A 22779-nucleotide genomic window follows, 5' to 3' on the forward strand; every position below is an offset into this window, starting at 1 on the left:
TTCAGCTCTTACTTTGCCCTATTCACACAATTGCTATTTTGTATTTTAGGGTCCAGTACTATTAAAGTCTGGCACCACCGCCCCACAACACACACACACACACAGGTCACATTTTCTGATTACAGAAATTCTGAATTTGCTGGCCTGGTTCCTTGTGCAATGATCACAAATGCCCCGCCCTAATCAGAAATCTCAGTTCCTTTTTGATGTTTTCAGTCACCTAGGCTTTTATTTTCTTATTAAACTTAAGTTTTTCTTTCAGTTCTGCTTCATGTTCAGAGACTCATAAACGTACACATCATCAGGTGGCAAGTGCTGGCCTTGCTTATCTTGATACCTCACTAAAGAGTTCTTTATAGGCTGGAGTTGTAGCTCAGTGGTAGAGTACTTGCCTAGCGTGTGTGAGGCACACTGGGTTCGATCCTCAGCACCATGTTAAAAACATAAGTAAATAAAATAAAGGTATTGTGTCCATCTACAACTAAAAAAAAATATTTTAAAAAAAGTTCTTTACATGGATGGAGGCTGGGATCCAGGACCACAACTTAGAAACTTGCCAAGACTGACTGCATAGCTATTGTTAAATTTTTGCCTTTAACCTGCAGTGTGTTCATAATTAGATTCTTGGAAAACTGTAAAATCTCCCCACACTTTCAGGTAGAGAAGTTAATAGGTCATTATTCGACAATGCTTGTTTTTGGTTTTTTTCTGTACTGTGCCAAATGAATCCTTCAAGTTTGATTTCAGACTGCCAGAATTCCAATTTGAGACATTTAATAGTATCCATAGAAAAATAAACTCTAAACTGACAGATAAACTTATCCACATCTCAGCGTTCTAAGAAGAAATGGAGACCAATTGAAAGCATACATCTGTCTTTAAATATTAAAAACACAAAATTGCTTCACTTTTGTATCTCCAGCCCAAATGCAGTTAATCAATATTCCATAGAACGGAGCATTGTTGGAGGTGACTGCTGTCTTTTCTTCCCCTGGCATGTATGTCATTCTTGGGCCACACTTAGGGAACAGCGTCTTTTTCTAGGGGGAAGAAAAGATGAGTTTTTAGATTCTTAGAATCGGTGTACCCAGGGCCTGCATCTGCTGCCTTTCCCTTGTCTTTGCTTGATCTCTCCAGTCTCAGAAAAGGCACCACTCCTTTTAATGGTGCTTGAGTTGTTCTGAACTCCTGAAAGATTCTCCATGGGGCTCACAGCCTCAGCCCAGGGACTTTTGCATCCCAGCTTTATTCTTAGACCTTTGCGTGTCCTGATCTTATTTCTGCCCGGTTTCCCAGGGCCCTCTGGCCCAGCCCTCACCCAGGTTTGCAGAGTACCTGCAGAGCCTTGTGATACACTCAGAGTCATCCCGGCAGGAGGCTCCAATGGGCCTGAGGGATACCCCTCTCCAAAAGGGAGTCATTCTCCGTGGCCGTCTCTTTCCTGCACTCAGTTCTGATATTGGGGAGCCATCTACCTGTAGAGCAAAGACAAATTCACCTCAAGTAGGGAAGTTTACAGCTGCTGCATTCCTTGGAAGAAAGGTCATTCCCAGATACCTGAGACTAAGCAGGAACCATTCCTTAAAACCAAGTCTGGCTGTCAGGATTCACTTAAATTTCACTACTGCAGGCATCATGTCCACACACATACACAGGTTTCCTTCTTTCCTTACCTGGCCCAACAGCAGCAGGCAGATCATGAGTACCGCAAGGAGTTTGAGGTGCCACATCTTGGCAGAGGAGAGGATGTTGGAGACTAAAAGCCAGAGACCGTTCCCACTTCCTTTTATAGACTTGACATCTGCCTTCATGGTTGCCAGGTGAGATAGGAGCAAAGTTTATATTTGTAGTCAGGATCAACTTAATAAGTTAATGTCTACCAGAGGAATGTGCTCAAGGGCTACCTTTCAGGCACATTGTATTTACTGATCCCTCATCTGGACTTTGAGAGTGATTGTATTGCTGGCCTGGACCCTTTCACCCATTATAGCAAAAGTTAGAATTGCTCCTCCTGTTTGAAAGCCACGTGAAACCTTTGAGGGAGACCAGGAATCTGACCACATTTCTGTTCTAAAATAGTTCAACACACTGGAGCATGTGCTAAGCATGTGTGAAGTGCTGGGTTCAACCCCTGTATGCCCCCCCCCAAAAAAAACCCTAAAAATAGCTCAATGAGATCACTAATCAAAATACAATTCTAATAGTAAAGTCGTCAGAAATGATGACCTCTTTCAGCCTTGTACACTGTTGTGTACGGGCAATTAGATATGGCCAGGGTCTCTCTTCTGTGGAAGGAGATTTCAGCAAAGTCTACTACAATGCCCCAGAGCTCCCAGCTGGATGGATTGTTACCCTAATATCTATACCGGCTCATTTCCATCTGGGAAGATCCAGCTATTGAGAATTTAAAACCTGTTCTACCTGCTTCAGGGAAAGAGCAGTGAGAACTAGCATAGGAACCATGGGTGAATTGAATAAATGATTATAGATTGGTTTTGTTTTTGTTTTTAAGGAGCTAAGAATGGGGAGGTAACAGGAGCACCTTAAATCTGTGAGAGATTGTGTAAATGTCATTGAATTATGGGCCTCTTTCCCAGTCATTGGGGTCTTAGCAGAGCGTTTCCTTCTAGCAGCCTGAGGGCAGCAGAAACAAGGCCAGGAAAACTTCAAAGCCCAAAACATTAACAGGAATCACTGCAGGTGTCCGGATCAAGAGAGGACACATATGTAAACCAGTGGTAGTATGGCTACATGACAGGGCATGCTCACCTCTCCTGCAACCATGCAAATAAGAGGGTGCTTCTTGCCAAGGGAGAAGAGGATGGTATGATGAACCTCAAAAAATGGCATAGAGTGGGGTGTGACTCCACAGAACTGTACTGGTTCGTTTTCTTGGGACCATGGAGCTAGGACTAAAGGGGGACACTGCTGCTTAAGCATTAGATACCTTTGAGAAATAGACATATACCAAACCCAACTAATCAGTCCTACAAATTCAAGACTAATAAACTGCTCCCTCCTTTATCCCTGAAGTTGAACATGATGACCTCAGATACAGGACTAAGTAGGAACCTTTACAGGGTTGGGGAGAGGCTCTGTGGTGGCCTAGTGAACATTGAGTAAGAACACAAATTCGATTAGATAAGCAAAAGACTCAGCAACGTGATGTCCTAGAACCAGTTGGGTCCATGGGCTCAGTGCCAGCCTCCCCTTACCCAGCTTCCAGTGACAAGCAACCCATCCAACACGGGTTCTCCTAGTCCTGCATTTCTGCCTTTTTTGGGAAGTGGGTGGGTACTGGGGATTGAACCCAGGGGTGCTTTAGCACTGAGCTATATCCCCAGACATTTTAATTTTTTTATATTGAGACAGTGTCTAAGTTGTTTAGACCTTGCTAAGTTACTAAGACTGGTCTCAAACTTGTGATACTTCTACCTCCTGAGTCACTGGGATTACAGGCATGTGCCACTGCACCTGTCTCCACTTCTGCCTTTCTGTACTCCAAGCAAAGTCAAACTAGCCTTTTGTGTTGATTTCTAAAGCCAACCCCAAAGTAAAGGAAAGAACTGGAAGCCCTCAGCCCCCTGCGTGTAGGAAAAAGGAGGAGTCATCCTCATGGGAGCAAAAGCACTGCTGAAACATTTGGGACTCAAACCTCTATCTTCCTTGCCAATCCACTTCTCCAAAGAACTGTTAGGTATGTTCTTTAGAAGGAAAAACTGCTCAAAGAATAATTTCAACATGTCCAACCTGTTGTTTTAAACTAAATATGGAGCAAGAATCAATACAGCACTTAGCTGTATTGACAGCAGTTACCCTCAGTCAGTCCCATACCTTGAGAGACTGAAGACTATTCCTGAAAGTTGAAAAATTCATGGGCTCTCTGCAATCAGGTATTTTGCTGAATGAAACTCCTTCCTCCAGTAGAAAGCCCTCAGCAACTGTTGACAATTTTAGCCATAAGGAGAAAGAATGCGTGGCTGGGAGACCAGAGCCTCAGTTCCGTGAGCACCTGACCCTCTACAGGCCAGCGCTTCCCCTTTTGGATTTAGTCTCTTGAGATGAGAATAGATCTCAGGCCTCTGGAACAGTGATATTTGGAGATTCAAATGATTAATTTACAAGAAAATGAGACTGAAACAGGTTTGATAGTTGAGAGCTTGGTCGCTCTGGATACAACTCCCAGGGACTTTCTGCTTCTGAGGTAAGTGCCTAGGATGAAATGGGAGAAAGAGGGTGTAGACACATGAGCAGCTGTCTGAAATATATTCCAGGTGGAGAGAGGAGATCATTAGGGCTTGGCAGTAATTGGAAACTTTTTTGTTGTCCCTAAGCAGGAGTGCCTAATAAAAGATGAAAGACTGAAATGGAAAAACTTTTCTAGGTAAAATTTCAACAAAGGGTCAAAGTGCATTTGCTTTGTAGCCGGCTGGCAGTGGCAGACTTCTGGGCCTGCACTTGGTAGGCCTGCATCTTGGACACTATGTTGGAGAACTTCCTTCACCAGACAGAAACCTGTAGATAAAAGCCCAGTAGGGGCAGAAGCATATGGGAAAGGATAGGTTAAATGGAGTAAGAGGTTTTGCCATAGCAGGTTAAAAAGCCACACCTAGGACTAGAAGATCCAAGTTCTTGGGTCTTAAGCACTGAGACCTACAGCAGCTGTTCTTCCTTAAAGGACTTTTAAGTTCTCCTTTGTGAATTTCTATGAATAGTCCCTAGAGTGATCCCAGATCCCACAGTGTATAGAGAAAGAAGCACTGAGCTACAACTTAACACATCTCACATACACCTTAGCACCCCCACCACACATGGGAGATTCATACAAGTTTAGAGAGGGGAGCCTTTGGAAAGACACAGGCTTAAAGCAGAATCTTAGTACATCAGTGGACTTAGAACAGGTTCCTCTCAGGAGAGCACTCTTGGGATAAAATGGATTCAGACCACAAGTTCAGTGCCTGGTGTAAGCTGAGAAGAGCTAAATTTGATTGTTTATGGTATCTACCAAGGAGTCAAAAGAACCAGAAAAAAATAATGCTAAGAGTAAAACACGGCTGGGAAGATGGAATAGAGTGGCCATCCCCTAGGAAGCTTGGGGCCAAAAGCAGAGGGAGGGGGTTGGGGGGCGGGCAGCTCAATGGTGGAGAACACAGCCCTGGGTTTTTAGAGGGAGGAAGACAGCCTGTCAAGGCAGTTATCTCCCCCTGCCTCCAGAATGATACAAGGGAAGGATGGGTGCACTCACACCTCCTCAGGCTCACAGTTTTCATCAGATTTTCTATGACCCCAAGTATGTTGCAAGGCCTGGCAGCAAGATCTGGGAACAAAATCTGAACAAAGAGCCAAGCAGGAAAACGGAACATGTGGAGGGAAAGGGGGGTGGGGCAAGAGTTTTCCTCAAATAGCTGCCCTGTTAAGTCTATGCACACATATATCACTCATTTCACCAGTATCACAACCCTAGGACTTTAACTGATTCCTTACAGGTGAGAAACTTAATGCTCAAAAAATGCAGGTTTCACCCGGTATGGTGGTGCACACCCGTGATCCCAGTAACTTGGGATGGGGATGTAGCAGCTCTGTGGGAATGCACTCCTAGGTTTAATCCCCAGTACAAAAACAAAAACAAAAACGGAGGTTTCTTGCCTGTTATCACACAGTGGTAGTTTAAGGGTATAGACCCAAGACAGACATTCCCATATCCTGCCTCATAATCAATGCAATTTACCTGTTTCTTATTGTTCCTAATTTTGGCTAAGGGCAACAGCACTCATTTGAAAAAGGAAAAACAGCCTGAGTCAGAAGCTGAGCCAGATTGTCGAAGTTGCTTCAGACTAGCAGGAAGTGTCCTTAGAAGATTCTAAAACCAAGGTATGGGGCCAGAAGCATGAAACTGCCAGACACATCTACTCTACCATCTCTTGGTGAAGGGAAAATGGCACCTTATTCTACCAAAAAGGTAATTCAAGGCTCCAGAATGGGGAGACTTTTTCTATAAAAAGACTTTATAGCTCACAGAGGGTTAAAAAATTGTTGGCTTCGGCTGGGGATATGGCTCAGTTGATAGGCAAGGCAAGCACATAGGCCCTAGGTTCAATCCCTAGCAACCACTGCCAAAAAAAAAAAAAAAAAAAAAAAGTTGTCTCTGTGGCTCAAAGACAGTCATAGTTCATTGATTACTTTATCCCCTCCTTTTATAGCTGACTTCCCCTCACACTAAGGAAGGCCTGCCTGAGGAAGGGTTGTATAAGTGTTTTTTGTTTTGTTTTGTTTTTCAGGTTGTACACAGACACCTTTATTTTTATGTAGTGCTAAGGATTGAATCCAGTGCCTCATATGTGCTAGGCAAGCACTCTACCACTGAGCCACAACCCCAGCTGTTTTCTGTTTGGTTTGAGACAGGGTCTAAGTTGCCAAGGCTGGCCTCGAACTTTCCATCCTCCTGTCCCAGCCTCCAAAGTTACTGGGATTATAGGCATGAGCCGCCACATCAGACTGTAAGTTTTGAGAGTACAGACTGGTGCCATATTTCACCATTCACTGCTGTATAATTTTGGGCAAATTATTTAACCTATGTGTTTTCTCAACTGCAAAATAAGTATAAAAATACTTAATTCAAAGATTGTTGTGAAGTTTGTGTTCAAAGGTTGTCAAGTTCATTTGTGTTGCTAAGAGTAGCTGACACAGTAATTACAATAGTTACTTCATGTTTATAATGGGTACATAGGGCCAAGAACCAACAATCCCCACAGCTCATGCCTGGTTAACCAGAGGACAGCTAAAGCTACTTTCTTGTAGATTATAAAACAAGAGGTGAGTCCACGTCCACCAAAACTATTAAGGACCAATGCTGAGGAGGAGAGCTTCATGAACTTGAATATTAGCAGACACACTAAGGATTCTGCGCACAGAAACAATGTCACAACAGTGCAGTCTACAGTGAGTTTATTGTGTCTTCCAGACACTATAATACAGATGCCTCTCCCAGAGAAGGGTCTTTCACAGGTGGAAAACCATTATCCAGATGAGTTGCTCACTTGTCATTTTCAAAGGCAGCTGGATTCTTCCTCTTGGACTTCTCAAATTCCTGGTTCCCCCAGGTGTAGACAAGATAAAACACTACAAATGCTTTAAAAATCAAAAGTGAGAGTAAACAGTGAGCACATAAAACAAAGGTCTACTTCCTCTCTCTTCTGATTTCCAGCAGATTCCACCCTCCTGGTGCTCTAACTTGTAGAAATTTTGGGGGGGGGGTGGATTTGGGGATTGAACCCAAGGTTGCTTTACCACTTATCTTTTCGTTTTTAAGACTTTTAAACTGGAGGATCAAGAAAGGTTAACTTACACACCCATTTTACAGGAAACCAAAAGTGGACCACCCAGAAAGATTTAGCACCAAATCTTTCCCAAGTCTCCCCTGCTGCACATTAAACGAAAAATTTTAGGGATAATTTGAGGTGAAATTCACGTAACAAGCGTCACTATTTTAAGGTATACACTTCAGGGGTTCACGATGTCATGCAATTGTCAGCACTATCTGCCGCACATTTAACATGAGACACTTCGTCACTGATAAGAGGTGGATAAAGATGATCTCAAGGGAAGACGTTGGAGTCACTCAAGTGACCTTTGGCCAGTTATTTCAAGATGACATGACTAGATAAGGGTTGCCAAAAATATTCAATGAGAAAGGTGTGCACGGTAGAGTGCCGGCTCACTAAAGGCACCCGCAATGCCTACTGCGGTGAATGGCAGTCCAGCCCCCAGCCGCCAGGCCCGGGCACTCACGCGGCACCACGCGAAGGATGGACGCCTGAGTGCGGCGCAACACGTTGGGGATGCCCTTGGTGAAAAAGTGCGGGAAGGCGCGCTGCTCGAAGGGCGACAAGCTGTAGGTGATCACATGTCGCATCCGCGTCAGATTCCCAAACTCTCGGCCCATTGTTGCGGCGGCTCTGCAAGGACCGACGGCAAACAGGACCTTGGCTCAGCCTGGGGACGCGCGACAGGCTGGGATCCCCGACTCCAAGCCCTCCCCGGAACGCCTTAGCCTCCCCCAGCCCAGGCGGCGCCCGACCCTCCCACGGTTCACTCCCGCAGCCGGGTCACCTCAACCTCCACGGACTCTGACCCAGTGATCTCCGAGCGTCACTTCCGGCGGGATCGGAAGCGGCTCCAGGAGGCCGTGAAGTCACTTCCGGGAGATACCATTTTTCCTTTGTTCCCAGGGGAAGACGCTGTTGCCCCCGGTTCTAAAGAGACGTGGCCAGGCCGGGTGGCCAGTGCCGGGTCTGGGGGGGTGCTGCCTGGGTCTGGGGGTGGGGCTTAGTGCTGTACGTCTGGGACCAGATGACCCCCGGGAGGCGCTCACAGTTAGTCCTGGGCCTTTCTATGGAGCTCCAGGCAGGGAGCGGCCGGGTGCTGCGGGGATAGGGCAGACACAAAGGGGAAAAAAGGCGCCAGGGCTGGGGATGTAGCTCGGTGGTAGAGTACTTGCCTAGCATGCGCGAGGCCTTGGGTGACTTGGCCAGCACCACAAAATAATAACGACAATAATAAATGATTTTAAAAGGTGGGGTGGGGGTAGCAGCTGACCTCGCGGGCCTCGATGGCCCAGAGCGCCCCTGAGGCGCGGCCACCCCGCGGCAGCCTAATGCAGATTTTATGTGGTTTTGTCCCGAAGCTAAAAAGGGGCTCGGCTATTTTCAGACCATCAGCTATGCCAGTACAAACTCTAGAGCTTCTCCTGGTAATCTGTGCCTTAGAATCCATTAGTAGGCTGTAGGCTTTTCCAAGATACAATACTACCGTTTCCTCAAGTTCAGCCACTAAAGTCATCAAATAATCGTCAAGCAGTTGACGAGCGCTGTTAGTCCGGGTAGGAGGGCAAAAGGACGCCTCCTCCGCAGCAGCCAGCCTCCTCCAGATGGTTTGATCGAGGGGCGGGGAATGTCAAGATGCCCAAATTCTTTCTACTCCAGGGAGCCTGAGGTGTTACTGTGTTTTCCCTGAAGTGAATTCTGCCTATTGATCCTGTTGTCTTGTATGGCTCCTTGATTTCTCCTCGGTGCAGAATGTCGGTAAATGATTGGTAGCCATATGGAATCTGGAACTAAATTCCCCTTCAACAGTTTGGATGTATTTTAGAACCCAGCCAGTCTTGGCAGGCAGTGAACTTTGCAAAAGTACCTCAGCTTTACCAGTCTAGGCGCTGCACAGACTGGTTATTTATCTTGTACTATAAACGTGGGTTAATTTTTCTCAAGCAGGTAGCCTCCTTGTAGGTGGTGCTGGGTTGCCCCTCATTTCAACTTTTCACGATGAAAAGTTTTTACCTCGTTTTTCTAAAAAGTAATATCTAATCTGGTCTCAGCTCCAAAGCAGGTGCATAAATACTTAGAACAGTTAAGGACAAAAACACTGTGCTGAATTCTACCACCATTTGGGTGATTAATAAGAAAGCATTCGTTTAATTGCACTTGCAAACACCTCAAAACCTTTCAACAAAAATCTTTTGAGATAAATGTGACAAAGTAAGGACATCAAGGTGATATATTTTAATACTAGTTAAGAAACTGGACATGGTGGCACACTCTTGATGACTCAGGAGGCTTAGACAGGAGGACTGCAAGTTCAAAGCCAGCCTTAGTAATTTGGTGTCTCAAAAATTAAAAATACATAAATGAAGTGCTGGGGGAATGTAGCTCAATGGTAGTGTTCCTGGGTTCAATCTCCAGTACCAAAAACAAAACACATCACAGTTAAAGGCTGTGTCCTCTTTTAAAACACATTGCAAGCCCCCTGCAATATACCAAGTACAAGCCCTATACTAAGTCACTAAGGAGGACTGAGCAACCTAACAGTTTCCTGTTCTTTGGAATTTCTATGCCAATTGTGATTTGCTCTCACCCTCCATTCAACACTCAGTTATTAAAAAAAAAAATACTAATTCTAAGCACCTGGAAGTGGGAGAACTGGTGAGACTGAGTTGAGAAGAGTAAACCCAATATCACAAATTGCATTCCAACAGATCTGAGTATCTACATGCCTTGGGAGTTTCGACAGGCACCTAAGAACATTTTAAGAATCCTAATTTCTCTTAAAAAAAAAGTTTTTATTTTAAGATAATTCTTCAGTTTCTCTTAGACTTTCAGCTCCATAGCTAGTCCATTTGTATAACAGTAACCTAGCAGATTTCAAGTAAATTCCAGGGGCAAGAGAGAGGAAATAATCAAGTCAACCTGTACCTAATGAGGACAAATTGGATAACTAGGATCTTATCAGCTGATTGGTATAGAGCTGATAAGAATTATCTTCAGCTAGGGATCCTTGAGGCCTGATTATGGAAGTGATGTTAGTCCACCCACACACCTAAAATTTATTTAAGAGACTAAGCTAGGGTTTCCTGATCTTTAGGAAGAAGACTGGTATGGGGAGATGTTTTCCTTGTTAGTTCTCCCAAGCCATGGCGCTTTACAGCGAATCTCTCATTTGGTTTTGCTGTTTTGCCTGGCTGTGTTTTCATGTTAGTCTTGGTTCTCAGGCTTCTAGGGGAGAAGCTCAGATTGCAGCTAATGCTGAGTTGGAATCTGAGGCAGAACCTTGGTCTGTACTGCAACCTATAGATGGGCCACACAGCTCTGGCCTCCTTTCCCCTCTTTTCAAGGTCCTGTCTGATGGGCGAGGTGAGGCCCCTAGGCTGCAGCCAGACTCCAGAGCTTTGCACTACATGAAGAAGCTCTATAAGACATATGCTACGAAGGAGGGGATTCCCAAATCCCATAGAAGTCACCATTACAACACCGTTCGGCTCTTCACCCCCAGTTCCCTGCACAAACAGGCTCCTGGACACCAAGTGACAGGTGTGTAAAAGCAGATTACTTAACTGGGTGGAGGGAAGAGGTTAGAAGCTTAGAAGTGTCTGCATTTCCATTACAGACAGGAGTTGAGCTGTGTGTCTGAGAGACGTGATTGAACCCAGAGACTTGTACATGCTAGGCAAGTGCTCTGCTACTAAGCTACATCCTAGTCCTTTTATTTTTCATTTTTGAGACAGGGTCTCACTAAGTTGCCCATGCTGGCCTCAAACTTGTAATCCTCCTGCCTCAGCCTCCAGAGTAGCTGAGATTACAGCCCTGCCCCTCTCTGCCCTGTTGGGTTTTGCTTCTTGAATTGGGCTTTATTTTGCATGATACTCAATATCCAATCGAAACAAATTTGATACTTGATTGTATTTTTTCTTTCTAATGCTGTCATTGGTTAATGTGGACTAATCTGAGAGGATTTTAGTGCTGAAAGAGACCTAATGGCTTTGAAGGCTGAGGAAAGTGCTGGAGAAGCTTAGCATCTGTTTCTATTTTGTTGGAAATGTGCCTACATTTGATATACTCAGTATGTGCTGTGTCAAACAGAATAGTTCCTTGTTTGCCACTTTCTGTGAGGGGAAGCTAAGTCCCCATCTGGTATAGTAGGTCTTGAACAAAGTGTCAGGGGTGGGGAATATAGCTCATTGGTAGAGTACTCATTTAGATGTGTGAGGCCTTGGGTTCCATCCCTAGCACTGCAAAAACAAAACACCAAAGTGTTAGTCAACAATTGGAGCAATTTGGTGTCTTTAAAAAAGTACGTTCACTAACTCATGATGTAAAAAAAAAACATTCTAACCAAACAGGACAGTTGTGGCTGTTTAAAGCCCTCCAAATCTCATTTCACTCTAGAGGCATGAGAGCCTCCATTTGTTTTCAATCTCAAGCGAGCTAAATTAACTGGGCAGTTGAGTAGTTTTAATTGATTTCATTCACTGGGGCTTACTTAACAAGGCTGATGAGTGTTTTAAATTATTATGATTTTTCCCTATAGAGCGTCTCCAATAGAAAAATACTACTTATTAGCTTATTTGTTTGGAGCAAATTAACACTGGAACTTCAGAATGTAATGATTCCCTGTTGCTTTAATTCACCATCAAAACTGTTCTGACATTCTGGAAATAAAATATCCAGGGTTGGTTGTTGGGAATTAGTTATGGTACCAATTACCTTTTCTATACTTTTATTTATTTATTTATTTATTTATTTTTTTGGGGGTGCTGGGGATCGAACCCAGGGCCTTGTGCTTACAAGGCAAGCCCTCTACCAACTGAGCTATCTCCCCAGCCCCTTTTCTATACTTTAAAAAAAATTTTTTTAGCTCCTCATTGTTTTTGAGGCTTGAGGAAATGCTGGGGAAAGGGAGTTGCATATTACTAGTACAATTCCTAGACTTAACTTCCTAGATTTGTAAAAGCACTACTTACTGGTGGATCGTTTTTCTTTTTTTTCCAGGAATCTTTCCGTCCGTGGACCTGTGGTTTAATCTGGATCGTGTTACTGCTGTTGAACACTTACTCAAATCTGTCTTGCTGTACACTTTCAACAGCTCAGTTTCTCCTTCCTCTACCGTTAAATGTTGGTGCAACCTGGTGATGAAAGAACCAACTTCTAGCAAGACTCTCCCTAGAGCTCCCTATTCATTGACCTTTAATTCACAGTTCAAACTTAGAAAGAATCACAAGCGGATTGAGATTGATGTGACCCAACTCCTCCAGCCTCTAGTGACTTCCAGTGAGAGAAATATTCACATGTCTGTCAATTTTACCTGCACAAAAGACCAGCTGCAGCACCCTTCAGCTCAGGATGGACCCTTTACCATGCCTCTTCTCCTGCCCCCCTCACTGATCTTATATCTGAACGACACAAGTGCTCAGGCGTATCACAGGTGGTATTCCCTTCAGCGTCAAAGGTCTTCACAGGGTCCTGACCAGGAGAGGAATGTGGCTGCCTATCCCATGGGAGAAGAGACTGTCAAGGGTGGGAGATCTGCCAGCCACCGGAAAGGTCGGGAAACTGTCACCTCTCAATTGAAGGAGCCACTGGTACCAGCTTCCTTCAACCTGAGTGAATACTTCAAACAGTTTTTTTTCCCCCAAAATGAGTGTGAGCTCCATGACTTTAGACTTAGCTTTAGTCAGCTCAAGTGGGACAACTGGATTGTGGCCCCTCACAGATACAACCCTCGGTTTTGTAAAGGAGAATGTCCAAGGGCAGTTGGGCATCGGTATGGCTCTCCAGTTCACACCATGGTGCAAAACATCATCTGTGAGAGGCTCGACTCCTCAGTGCCAAGACCATCATGTGTACCTGCCAAATACAGCCCCCTGAGTGTTTTGACCATTGAGCCTGATGGCTCAATCGCTTACAAAGAGTATGAAGATATGGTAGCTACCAAATGCACCTGCCGTTAACAAACGGTCCCCTAAATGAAAACCTTGAGCCTATTTAGCAAAGTAAGTACTGAGCGTCTCTCTGCTTTTAGGAGAAGGCTATGTGTCATAACACATCATAGGAGGAGGAGCATTCGCAGGTTAGCCATTCTGGGGCATCTGTCTGTCTGAAGGGATAAGGTCAGTTGTTCCTACTTAGCCTTTAATTTCCAAACTTAAATGTAATTACTTTGGAGAGATTTAGTTTTTTTTCCATGATCATTTTTTTTTTCACAAGAGTTTTGTTTTTGATGGAAAAAAATTCTAAATTAGCATGAATCTAATGGAATCGCAGCCATAGATAATTCAAAGCTTTAGTATTATAATAATGGAAGAATAAATTCCTGTCAATGGCATAAGTTGTGTGTGTTTTATTAAATACAGATTATTTTTATATGATGGAGAGAGAGGAAGCATGTCTAAAAAAAACTGGTGTTGGCTCAACTTTGGCTTTTCCACCCCCACCCCAGAGTAAAAGGGAGGCTAACCTCTCTGAATCCTGGTAAAGTATGATTCTCTAGGATTAGAGTATGCAGCAGAACCTTTTCTGTTGTCTTAGTGTGATTGGTGTATAATACACTAATTCTGTTCACTAACTGGTGTATATAAATCAAGTGAGTCACATTAAACCATGTAACATTTGTCCCATTCATTTAAGGGAAATTGTCTTACAGATTGTTCCAAGAAAAGCTATGTTCAAGATTTAAAAATATATTTTCTTTATATAAAACTTTTGTAGCTGGGCATAGTGGCGCACACCTGTAATCCCAGTGACTTGGGAGGCTGAGGCAGGAGGATTGAGAGTTCAAAGCCAGCTCCAGCAATTTAGTGAGGCTCCCAAGAAACTCATCGAAACCCTGTCTCTAATAAAACATTAAAAAGGGCTTGGAATGTGGCTCTGTGGTTAAGTGCTCCTGGGTTCAATCCCTGGTAACAAAAACCAAAAAAAAAACAAAACAAAAACAACAACAAAAGACCTTCTGACCTCCGGAAGGAAGCCAAGAAGTTTGGTTGATGTTTTTCATTTGCTTTTTGCCTATTTCCCTCATCCACCCCCACTGACTTTTTTACAGGTGAATTTAGTGTGGTTTCCACTAAACTAAGCTGGCAGTGACGGTCTTATTACTGAGCAGGCTCTATGTGGATCCAATGGCTTTTGTGGGGGTGGTTTTGTTTTTTAATGTACTAGGGATTGAAACCAGGGTCACTCAACCACTGAGACATTTAGAGACAGGACTTTGCTAAATTTCTGAGGCTTTGAACTTGTGATCCTCCTGCCTCAGCCTCCATAGCTGCTGGGATTACAAGCGTGTGCCACTGTACCTGGCTTTTTGTGGTTTTCATTGTCTCCTATTTTAAGAGCAAAGATAGGACTAATGTAGTGACATATTTTAGTTTCTAAAGCACGAATCTACAAATCAAAAGTAACTTCTAGATGCAAGAAGTACTTTTCACTCCAGTAAATGATCTTTTCTTGGTGCTTGTTTTTAGCTTGATTAGATGTAATTCTCATACTCTGATTTACCCATTTAAAGTGTACAACTAGGTAGTTTGTAGTATATTCACACATGGGATGCCATCACCATTGTTAATCTTAGTACCGTTTTTATCACTTCGAAAAGAAACTGTATCCCTTAGCTATCTACCCCTGTTCCCTGTCCTGCCTGACTCCTCGCCCTAAGCAACCCCAACCTGTCTCTCTAGATTCTGCACTTTCACATGCGTGGAATGAATCTCACAATGTGGTCTTCTGTGATTGGCTTCTTTATTTTTGCATGTTTTTAAGGGTCACATTGCAGCATGTATCAGTACTTCGTTTTCTAATGACAAAATATTTATTTGACGATACCAAGTTTTGTTTATCCATTTATTGATATTTGAGCTTTCATTTTCTGGCTGTTAAGCATAATGATATAAGTTCATATTTTAATTTATCTTGGGCATATACCCAGGAGTGAAATTTCTTGGTCACATAGTAACTGTGTAATCGCTTAAGGAACTGCTGGACTGTTTCCCAAAGCAACTGCACCATTTTATATTCCCACCAACAGTGCAGGAGGGTTCTGATTTCTCAGTCCTGTTAACATTTGACGTTTTTGATTCTAGCCATCCAAGGGTATGTGAAATGGCACTTCCCTGTGGTTTTAATTTGCACTCGCCTGGTGACTAATGACATTGAGCATGTTTTCATGTGCCTATCAGCCATTTGTATGTCTTTGAAGAAATGTCTATTTAGCTCCCTTGCACATTGTTTTCTCCAACCTGCCTCCCACACTGGGGGTTGAATTCAGGGTCTCTTACCCACTGAGTTATATCCCCAGAACTTTCATTTATTTTGAAACATGTTCTCAATAAATTACCCAAACTGACCTTGAACTCCTGCCTCAGCCTCTTCAATTCCTGGGATTACAGGCAAGCACTGCTGCACTCAGCTCCTTGCCTATTTTTTAACTGAATTCTTTGTATTTTTGTTATTATGAGTTCTTATATGTTCTAGATATAAGCCCCTTATCAGACATGATTTCCAAATATTTTCTCCCAAGTTGTCTTTTAACTTTTTTTAATGTAAAATATGATAAAATTTTACCATTTTTAGCAATTAAGTGCACAATTTAGTGGCATTATGTACATTCACACTGTTGTCTGAACACCCACTATCTCTAGAACCTTTTCATCAAACCAAACTTTTTTTGGTACCAGGGATTGAACCCAGGGACACTTAACCACTGAACCACATCCCTAGCCCTCTAATTTCTTGAGACAGGGTCTCACTAAATTGCTTAGGGCCTTGCTAAGTTACTGAGGCTGGCTTTGAACTTGTAATCGTCCTGCCTCAGCCTCCAGATCTGCTGGGATTATAAGCAAGCACCACTGTACCCAGCTAGGCTAAGTAACATGTGTATAGATTTGTATCACATTTTGATTATTCATTGACACTTGGATTGTTCCAGCTATTATGAATAATGCTATAAACATTAGTATAAAAATATCTGTTATAGTGTCTGCTCTCAGGTTTGTTGCCATGCTAGGGATCAAACCCAGATCCTTATATGTGCTAGGTAAGCACTCTTACCATCGAGTTACATCACCAGCCCTCTGATTTCAGTTCTTTTGGATCTAGTCCTAGAAATGAAACTGACGATTATTTTTCAAAAAGTTCTTTAATTTTTTTAAAAACAGTATACTATTTTCTAAAGTGGTTTTTTTTTTTTTTTTGGGGTGTTGGGGATCGAACCCAGGGCCTTGTGCTTATAAGGCAAGCACTACCCACTGAGCTATCTCCCCAGCCCCTAAAGTGGTTGTTGTAAGAACCCAGAAACCGCTCCAGACACGGGAACTCACATAAGAGTTTATTAAGCAAACAGGAAGAGTGTCTCCCTGCAGGGTAAGAGAAAATGAGAGGAAAAGAGCTCGTGCAAAAGAGTGAAAACCAGGAGGAGAGAGCATGAAAAAGAGGAGGAGAGAAAAATGACGGGGGAGCTATCCTTAAGCCCACAAATTCTGCAGGCTAATGGGACCAATAACGGAGAAGGATACTTGCAAGCTGACTGATGAACCAATAGCTAACTAGGATGTTCACAGAATGACAAGCTAGGTTGTAAGCTGGGAGGCAGAGAAATGACTGCAGTGTACAGGGTGGGGAGCAGCTTTATATTATAGCTGTTATTTTACTTTATCAGCAATGCCCCAGGACTCCAACTCCTCCACCTTATAGCCAGCACTTGCTATTTTTTTAAATAAAATTTTAAAATTACCCCAAAGGGTGTGAAGTGGTATCTCATTGGGGTTTTGATTTGCATTTCCCTGCAAATCAAATGAGTATTTTTCATGTGCTTACTGGCCATTTGTGGTTTTTCTTAGAGAAATGTCTGTTCAGATTTTTACATTTTAAAATCCATTTGAGTTTTAAGAATTCTTTATATTTTTTGAAGATTAATACCTTATGATATATGACATATTTTCTCATATTCTGTGGTTTCTGTAGTTCTTTGCACAAAAAATTTCAATTTTGGGCCTGGGGCTGTAGCTCAGTAGCATAGCACTTGCCTAGCATGTGTGAGGTACTGGGTTGGATCCTCAGCACCACATAAAAATAAAGGCATTCTTTCTACAACTACAAGAAAAATTTTTTTTAGTTTCCAATTTTGTTCAAGTTCAATTTACCTATTTCCATTTGGCCTGTGTTTTTTGGAGTCATAAGTAAGAAATCATTGCCAAATCCAATGTGATATTTTTACCTATGTTTTCTGAGTTTTACAATTTTAGCTTTTGTTTGGTTTCTAATTTTGATTAATTTTTATGTATGGTGTGAGGTAAAGATCAACTTTATTCTCTTGCCTGTAGATATCTAATTGTCCCAGTACTATTTTTAAGAAATATATATTTATATATATACATTTCAAAATCTGCCTGTCAATTTCCGCAAAGAAGTCATCTTGGATTTTGCGAGGGGTTATTTAAAATCTACAGATTACAAGCTGAAGAGATAGCTCCCCTTGGAGAGTGCTCACCTAGCATGCGCAAGGACTTCGGTTTGTTTGAATCCTTGGACCTTCAGACTGGGTGGGGACCAAAAAACTCCTTTGAATAAATTCTGTAGATTAGTTTGGGGATTACTATCTTAGTGTTTGTTTTTTTTTTTTCCCACTATTGATTACAGAACCAAGGGGCACTTGATCAATGAGCTACATCCCCAGCCCTTTTTATTATTTTATTCTGAGACAGGCTCTCACTAAATTGCTGAGACTGGCCTTGAACTTGTGATCCTCCTACATCAGCCTCCCAAATTGCTGGGATTACAGGCATGGACCATCACACCTGGCCTGGTTTCCATTTTAATGTTAAATCTTCTAATATAGGATTTGTTTATTTACATCATGCTTAAATTTTAGTTTCCAGAGTATATTTTGTTAAATCATTCTTTTTAAAAATTTTTAGTTGTAGATGGACACAACACCTTTATTTTTATGCGGTGCTGAGGATCAAACCCAGTGCCTTACATGTGCTTACTCTACCACTGAGCTACACCCCAGCCCCTGTTAAACCATTAAGTAGTTTTTAAATTTTTATTTTGTAGTATAGGAACACAAGCCAGGTGCTGTATGCTGAGCTACCCAGTCCTTTTTTTTTTTTTAAATTTTGGGCTACGGTCTCACTAAGTTCCTGAGGCTGACCGTGAACTAGTAATCCTCCTGCCTCAACTTCCCCAGTAGCTGGGAGTATAAGCATGTACCACCTTACGGAGCTTTAAGTAATTTTTAAAAAAAATTTAATTTTTTGTGGTGCTGGGGCTTGAACCCAGGGTCTTGTGCATGGAAGGCAAGCACTCTACCAAGTGAGCTATATCCCCAGCCCAGTACTTTATTTTTGATAATGCTATCGTGCATGAAATATTTTCCTTTTTAAGATGAGGTCTACTTTATTGCCCAGGTTGGTCTCAAACTCCCAAACTCCCACCTCAACCTCCCTTGGAATTTTCTTAATTTCATTTTTGCATAATTGATGTTTCAAAGATTTTGTCATCTATTATACTTAAGAATTATCTGGAGCCTGCTTGTAATTCCAGCTACTCAGGAGGCTGAGGAAGGAGCATCACAAGTTGGAGGCTAACCCTGGCAACTTAGCAAGACCCTAAAAATAAATATAAAATAAAAAGTTTGGGAGTGGTGCACACCTGTAATCCCAGCAGCTTGGGAGGCTGAGGCAAGATTGCAAGTTCAAAACCAACCTCAGCAACTTAATGAGGCCCTGTCTCTAAATAAAATACAAAAAGTGGCCTGGGGATGTAGTTCAGAAGTAGGTTAAGTGCCCCTGCGTTCAATGTCCAGTACCAAAGTAGTTTGGGGATATAACTCAGTAGTAGAGTACCCCTGGGTTCAATCCATGGTACCACAAAAAGAAAAAAAAAAAATCAAACAGAAAAGAGCATGGATAATGGTGATAATGTGCAATAGGATTTAATTGAGGGTAACCTCCCTTAAATATGGCTGCTTTCAAATGGACCACATGGAATGAATATATGTTGATTTGCTCGATTCCTCATCATTCCAACTACCATAACTGATTGTTTTGTGGGAAGAGGGGATTTTATTTCACTATTTGTGTATTTGTGTGTGGTTTGTTTGTTTTTGAGACCTAGTCTTGCTATGTTGCTCAGCTGGCCTTGAACTCGTGCTCAAGTGATTCCCTGCCTTAACCTCCTGAGTAGCTAGAACTAAAGGCATGTACCACTACCCCCAATTTTTGTTTTTTTGCATGGCTTAGTTCTGTATTGAATATACAATGTGGCATGAAGTCGTTTGATGCCAAACTTTAGGAACAGAAAAACAACGGTTTTTCTACAGGTAAGTTCTAAAATTAAGCCTTTTGGCATATTGTTTTGATACACAGCTGATTAATGATATCTTGAGCTATCATTACATTTTTTAAAGAATGTATTTGTGAATCTTGTTTCATTCATAAGACAGTGTTGCTATCAGGGCTGATATATCTACTAAATTTCAACTTCAAAGATTCTCCTATACACAATGGAGGAGGGCATACTAGTCTCCCAGCTACCATCTCCATATGAAACCGACTTCAGTTACTCTCATAAAAGCTGCCACTTTAGAAAGTGAATGGGAAAGGACAGCAGTGATTTAAATCTGGAAATTCAAGGATGAAGCGACATCTGCCTTAAATAGATGCATTCAGCTTTGGTATTTAGTCCAGATGAGATATGAGGTCACCTAATGTGATGGGTGCCCTGGTATGCCAAGGAACAATGGGGCATGTCAGGAGCTGCTTTTACCTTGGGCTCTGAATTTCCTGCTCTTTATCGGTTTAAATCAACTCCTGTGTTGGGCTGAATGCTTTGTTTCACTAATCAGTTTCAAGGGCAGCAGCCACTCATTTGGTTTAGAGCTTAGTTTAGGCAGTCTGTGGGAAAAAATAAAGTTCCTCTTTCATGGGGAAAAAAGAGAAAGTATTTATGGTTACATAAGGAGAAAAAAATGCTCTAAAGAACTTGCTTTATATAAGAATTTCAGGAGTCAATTCTAACTTTGAACTTTACAGGGATTGTAACTTATAAAATCATAAATGAAATAACAATTTTTAAATATTATCTTATAGGATAATCCCAAAATGTTTTTTAGATTTTTTTCAAATTGGTTGAATGGATTGAGACAATAGAATAATATGCTGCTTTACCCATTAATTCTATGCTAAATAAGAAAAAAATATACCCAACATATGCAGATATTTTGTCCTTTACCAGGGTTGACAAGTCAAATAGGGTTTATTCATGTGGTTAATTACTAGTGCAGTGACTCCCACCTGTAATCCCACCTACTCGGGAGGCTGAAGCCTCACAAGTCGAGGCTAGCCTGAGCAATTTAGGGAGACCCTATCTCAAAATAAAGATTTTTTTATACTAATGATTAACCACAGGAATGCTTAACACTGAGCCACATCCCCAGCCCTTTTTTTTATATTTTATTAGCTACAAGGTCTTGCTAAGTTGCTTAGGGCCAACCTAATTGTTGAGGTTTGAACTTGTGATCCTCCTGCCTCAGCCTCCTGAGTTGCTGGGAAATATTTTTTTAAAAGGCAATAGGGGGGCTGGGGAGATAGCTCAGTTGGTAGAGTGCTCGCCTTGCAAGTACAAGGCCCTGGGTTCAATCCCCAGCACTGCAAAAAAAAAAAAAAAAAAGAAAGAAAAAAAAAAAGGCAATAGGGATATAGCTCAGTTGTAGAATGTTCCTAGATACCATCCCCGGTATTAAAAGAGTATTTAGGCATAGTAAGAAGTTAACAACTGATAATGAAGTAGAACAATCTTAACAATATTCTATAATAAGTTATATAAAATCTACTTGGTTATCAGTATTACACTGTTTGTGTTTGAAGTAACCCTAATTTTACTTACTAATGGTCCCAAAGCACAAGAGCAATGATTCTTTAAGTGAAAAGGGGAACGTTCTTGATAAGGAAAGAAAAAAAAATCATAGACTGAGGTTCAAATCTATAGTAAGAACAGATGTTCTGTCTGATATTGTTAAGGAAAAAGAAATTTGTATTTATTTTGCAACCTGGTTGAAATTACAAACTAAGTAAATGGGAACTACTACACCAGTCAATTTTTGGAAAGGGCCCTTGACTTATTAATAAGACCAGGACTATTTCAGTCTTTGTTCTACCTTAGTATGTGATGCAATTTGTATCAAATTGGGTAATTAGACAAACATGGCTAAGGCTCAGCTGTGTATTTTAAGTACTTTAATGTTTAGGAATAAGTGCTTTATGAACAGTTCAATCATTTGTACCTGTCTTAGGTGCCGGTGTCTTTCGATGTAGGAATGCCATGACAGACATTATTGCTAGGAGTTCTTTCTGACAGCCTGGATGTCATTTTGACTTTCTCAAACAATTAGCTCATTTGATAAATATTTATTGAACACTGACTATGGGCCAGGTGCCATGAGTGGTTAAGAACAGAGTCCAGCATTCTCAGCTCCAGTAAAAATGTATCACCTACCGTAAAGGGAGACTTCTGTGTTACCCTTGCAGTTCCATCAGTGTGCATTCACCACGTTCAGAGGAGGATGCATTTCAGGGTGGAACTACATGAGCAGGCTGAATGAATTTCAAGTTGTCATACCTTTAGATTTGAATTTTTAAAAATTAAACTATTTTGAGAATAATTATTAATTTCCATGCAATTTTAAGAAATCATAGAGAAATCTTTATCCTTTAGTTCCTTCAATGATAACATCATGCAAAACGATAGATAACATAATAGGAAAGCCAGGATATTGACATTGGTAAAATGAAATTTTCCACATTGAAACCTACTTGGACCAAGGAAAATATTGATACTAACATCAATAGTTTTTATATTCCCCAGTGGAATTTACTTAATGATTTAAATGTTTTCCTCTTATACCACTTTGCCTTGAAACTTTGAAACTTTTGTGTTCCAAATTCATTATTCAATAAATACTTGTCACTATAAAGAAATGATAGAGAAATGGGCATGGTGGAACACACCAGTAATCCCAGTGACTCAGGAGGCTGAGGCAGGAAGATCGCAAATTCAAGGCCAACCTCAAACTTAGTGAGACCCTATCTCAAAAAGTAAAAAGGACTTGGAATGCAACTCAGTGATAGAGTACACCTGGGCTCAATCCCCAGTCAAAAAAAAAAAAAAATATTTGAGGAGGTAAATTTAGCCCTGTTTAAATATTGTGCAATATATGTATGAAAACATCACATAGTACCCCATAAATATAATTTTTGCTTTTATGTATCAGTTAAAATTTAATGGGCACATACTATGCATCAGGTACTCTTATAGATGGTGTGATAATAAGGTATTTCATATTTTTGCTCTCATGGAACATAAGTTACAGAAGGTAGAGACAATAAGATGAGCAGTGATGTACAGGAACCTCTGGGCATGGTCCTGAGGTGAGGAGAAACTTGTGCTCTCGGAACAGAAT

At 41.6% G+C, this 22779-nt stretch overlaps 3 protein-coding genes across 5 annotated transcripts; 1 reads left to right on the plus strand and 2 right to left on the minus strand.

Moving 5' to 3' along the window:
• Window positions 1–757: 757 nt before the first annotated feature.
• Leap2 (liver enriched antimicrobial peptide 2) lies at window positions 758–1824 on the minus strand. Its single transcript, XM_047555040.1, has 3 exons — window positions 1674–1824; window positions 1336–1475; window positions 758–1040 (listed from the first exon to the last, which is right to left on the minus strand). The coding sequence occupies exons 1-3, from the start codon at window positions 1809–1811 to the stop codon at window positions 1004–1006; spliced, it is 315 nt and encodes a 104-aa protein (XP_047410996.1). The 5' UTR covers window positions 1812–1824; the 3' UTR covers window positions 758–1003.
• A 5104-nt stretch (window positions 1825–6928) lies between these two features.
• LOC124986976 (cytochrome b-c1 complex subunit 8) lies at window positions 6929–8168 on the minus strand. Of its 2 annotated transcripts, XM_047555835.1 has the most exons (3): window positions 8110–8168; window positions 7789–7955; window positions 6929–7128 (listed from the first exon to the last, which is right to left on the minus strand). In XM_047555835.1, exons 2-3 carry the CDS (start codon window positions 7940–7942, stop codon window positions 7034–7036), a joined length of 249 nt encoding a protein of 82 aa, XP_047411791.1. In that variant the 5' UTR covers window positions 7943–7955; window positions 8110–8168; the 3' UTR covers window positions 6929–7033. The 2 variants fall into 2 exon arrangements, with proteins under 2 accessions (XP_047411791.1, XP_047411793.1); XM_047555837.1 differs by lacking the exon at window positions 8110–8168 and having other exon boundaries at window positions 7789–8093.
• On the plus strand, window positions 7706–13585 carry Gdf9 (growth differentiation factor 9). Of its 2 annotated transcripts, XM_047555834.1 has the most exons (3): window positions 7706–9080; window positions 10667–10862; window positions 12321–13585. In XM_047555834.1, the coding sequence occupies exons 1-3, from the start codon at window positions 9075–9077 to the stop codon at window positions 13277–13279; spliced, it is 1161 nt and encodes a 386-aa protein (XP_047411790.1). In that variant the 5' UTR covers window positions 7706–9074; the 3' UTR covers window positions 13280–13585. The 2 variants fall into 2 exon arrangements, with proteins under 2 accessions (XP_047411790.1, XP_047411789.1); XM_047555833.1 differs by lacking the exon at window positions 7706–9080 and having other exon boundaries at window positions 10023–10862.
• The last annotated feature ends 9194 nt before the right edge of the window (window positions 13586–22779 follow it).

Source organism: Sciurus carolinensis, chromosome 6, assembly GCF_902686445.1.
Source record: "Sciurus carolinensis chromosome 6, mSciCar1.2, whole genome shotgun sequence".
Taxonomy (NCBI): Eukaryota; Metazoa; Chordata; class Mammalia; order Rodentia; family Sciuridae; genus Sciurus; species Sciurus carolinensis.

Excerpts from the sequence above, each read along its gene's own strand:
- Leap2 (XM_047555040.1), bottom strand. The coding sequence starts at position 1,811 with ATGAAGGCAGATGTCAAGTCTATAAAAGGAAGTGGGAACGGTCTCTGG. Across the intron at positions 1,476-1,673 it reads GCCTGCTGCTGTTGGGCCAG|GTAGATGGCTCCCCAATATC; the intron begins GTAAGGAAAGAA and ends TTTGCTCTACAG. Across the intron at positions 1,041-1,335 it reads TGTATCACAAGGCTCTGCAG|AAAAAGACGCTGTTCCCTAA; the intron begins GTACTCTGCAAA and ends TCTTCCCCCTAG.
- LOC124986976 (XM_047555835.1), bottom strand. The coding sequence starts at position 7,942 with ATGGGCCGAGAGTTTGGGAATCTGACGCGGATGCGACATGTGATCACC. Across the intron at positions 7,129-7,788 it reads CATCCTTCGCGTGGTGCCGC|CATTTGTAGTGTTTTATCTT; the intron begins GTGAGTGCCCGG and ends TGATTTTTAAAG.
- Gdf9 (XM_047555833.1), top strand. The coding sequence starts at position 10,466 with ATGGCGCTTTACAGCGAATCTCTCATTTGGTTTTGCTGTTTTGCCTGG. Across the intron at positions 10,863-12,320 it reads TCCTGGACACCAAGTGACAG|GAATCTTTCCGTCCGTGGAC; the intron begins GTGTGTAAAAGC and ends TTTTTTTTCCAG.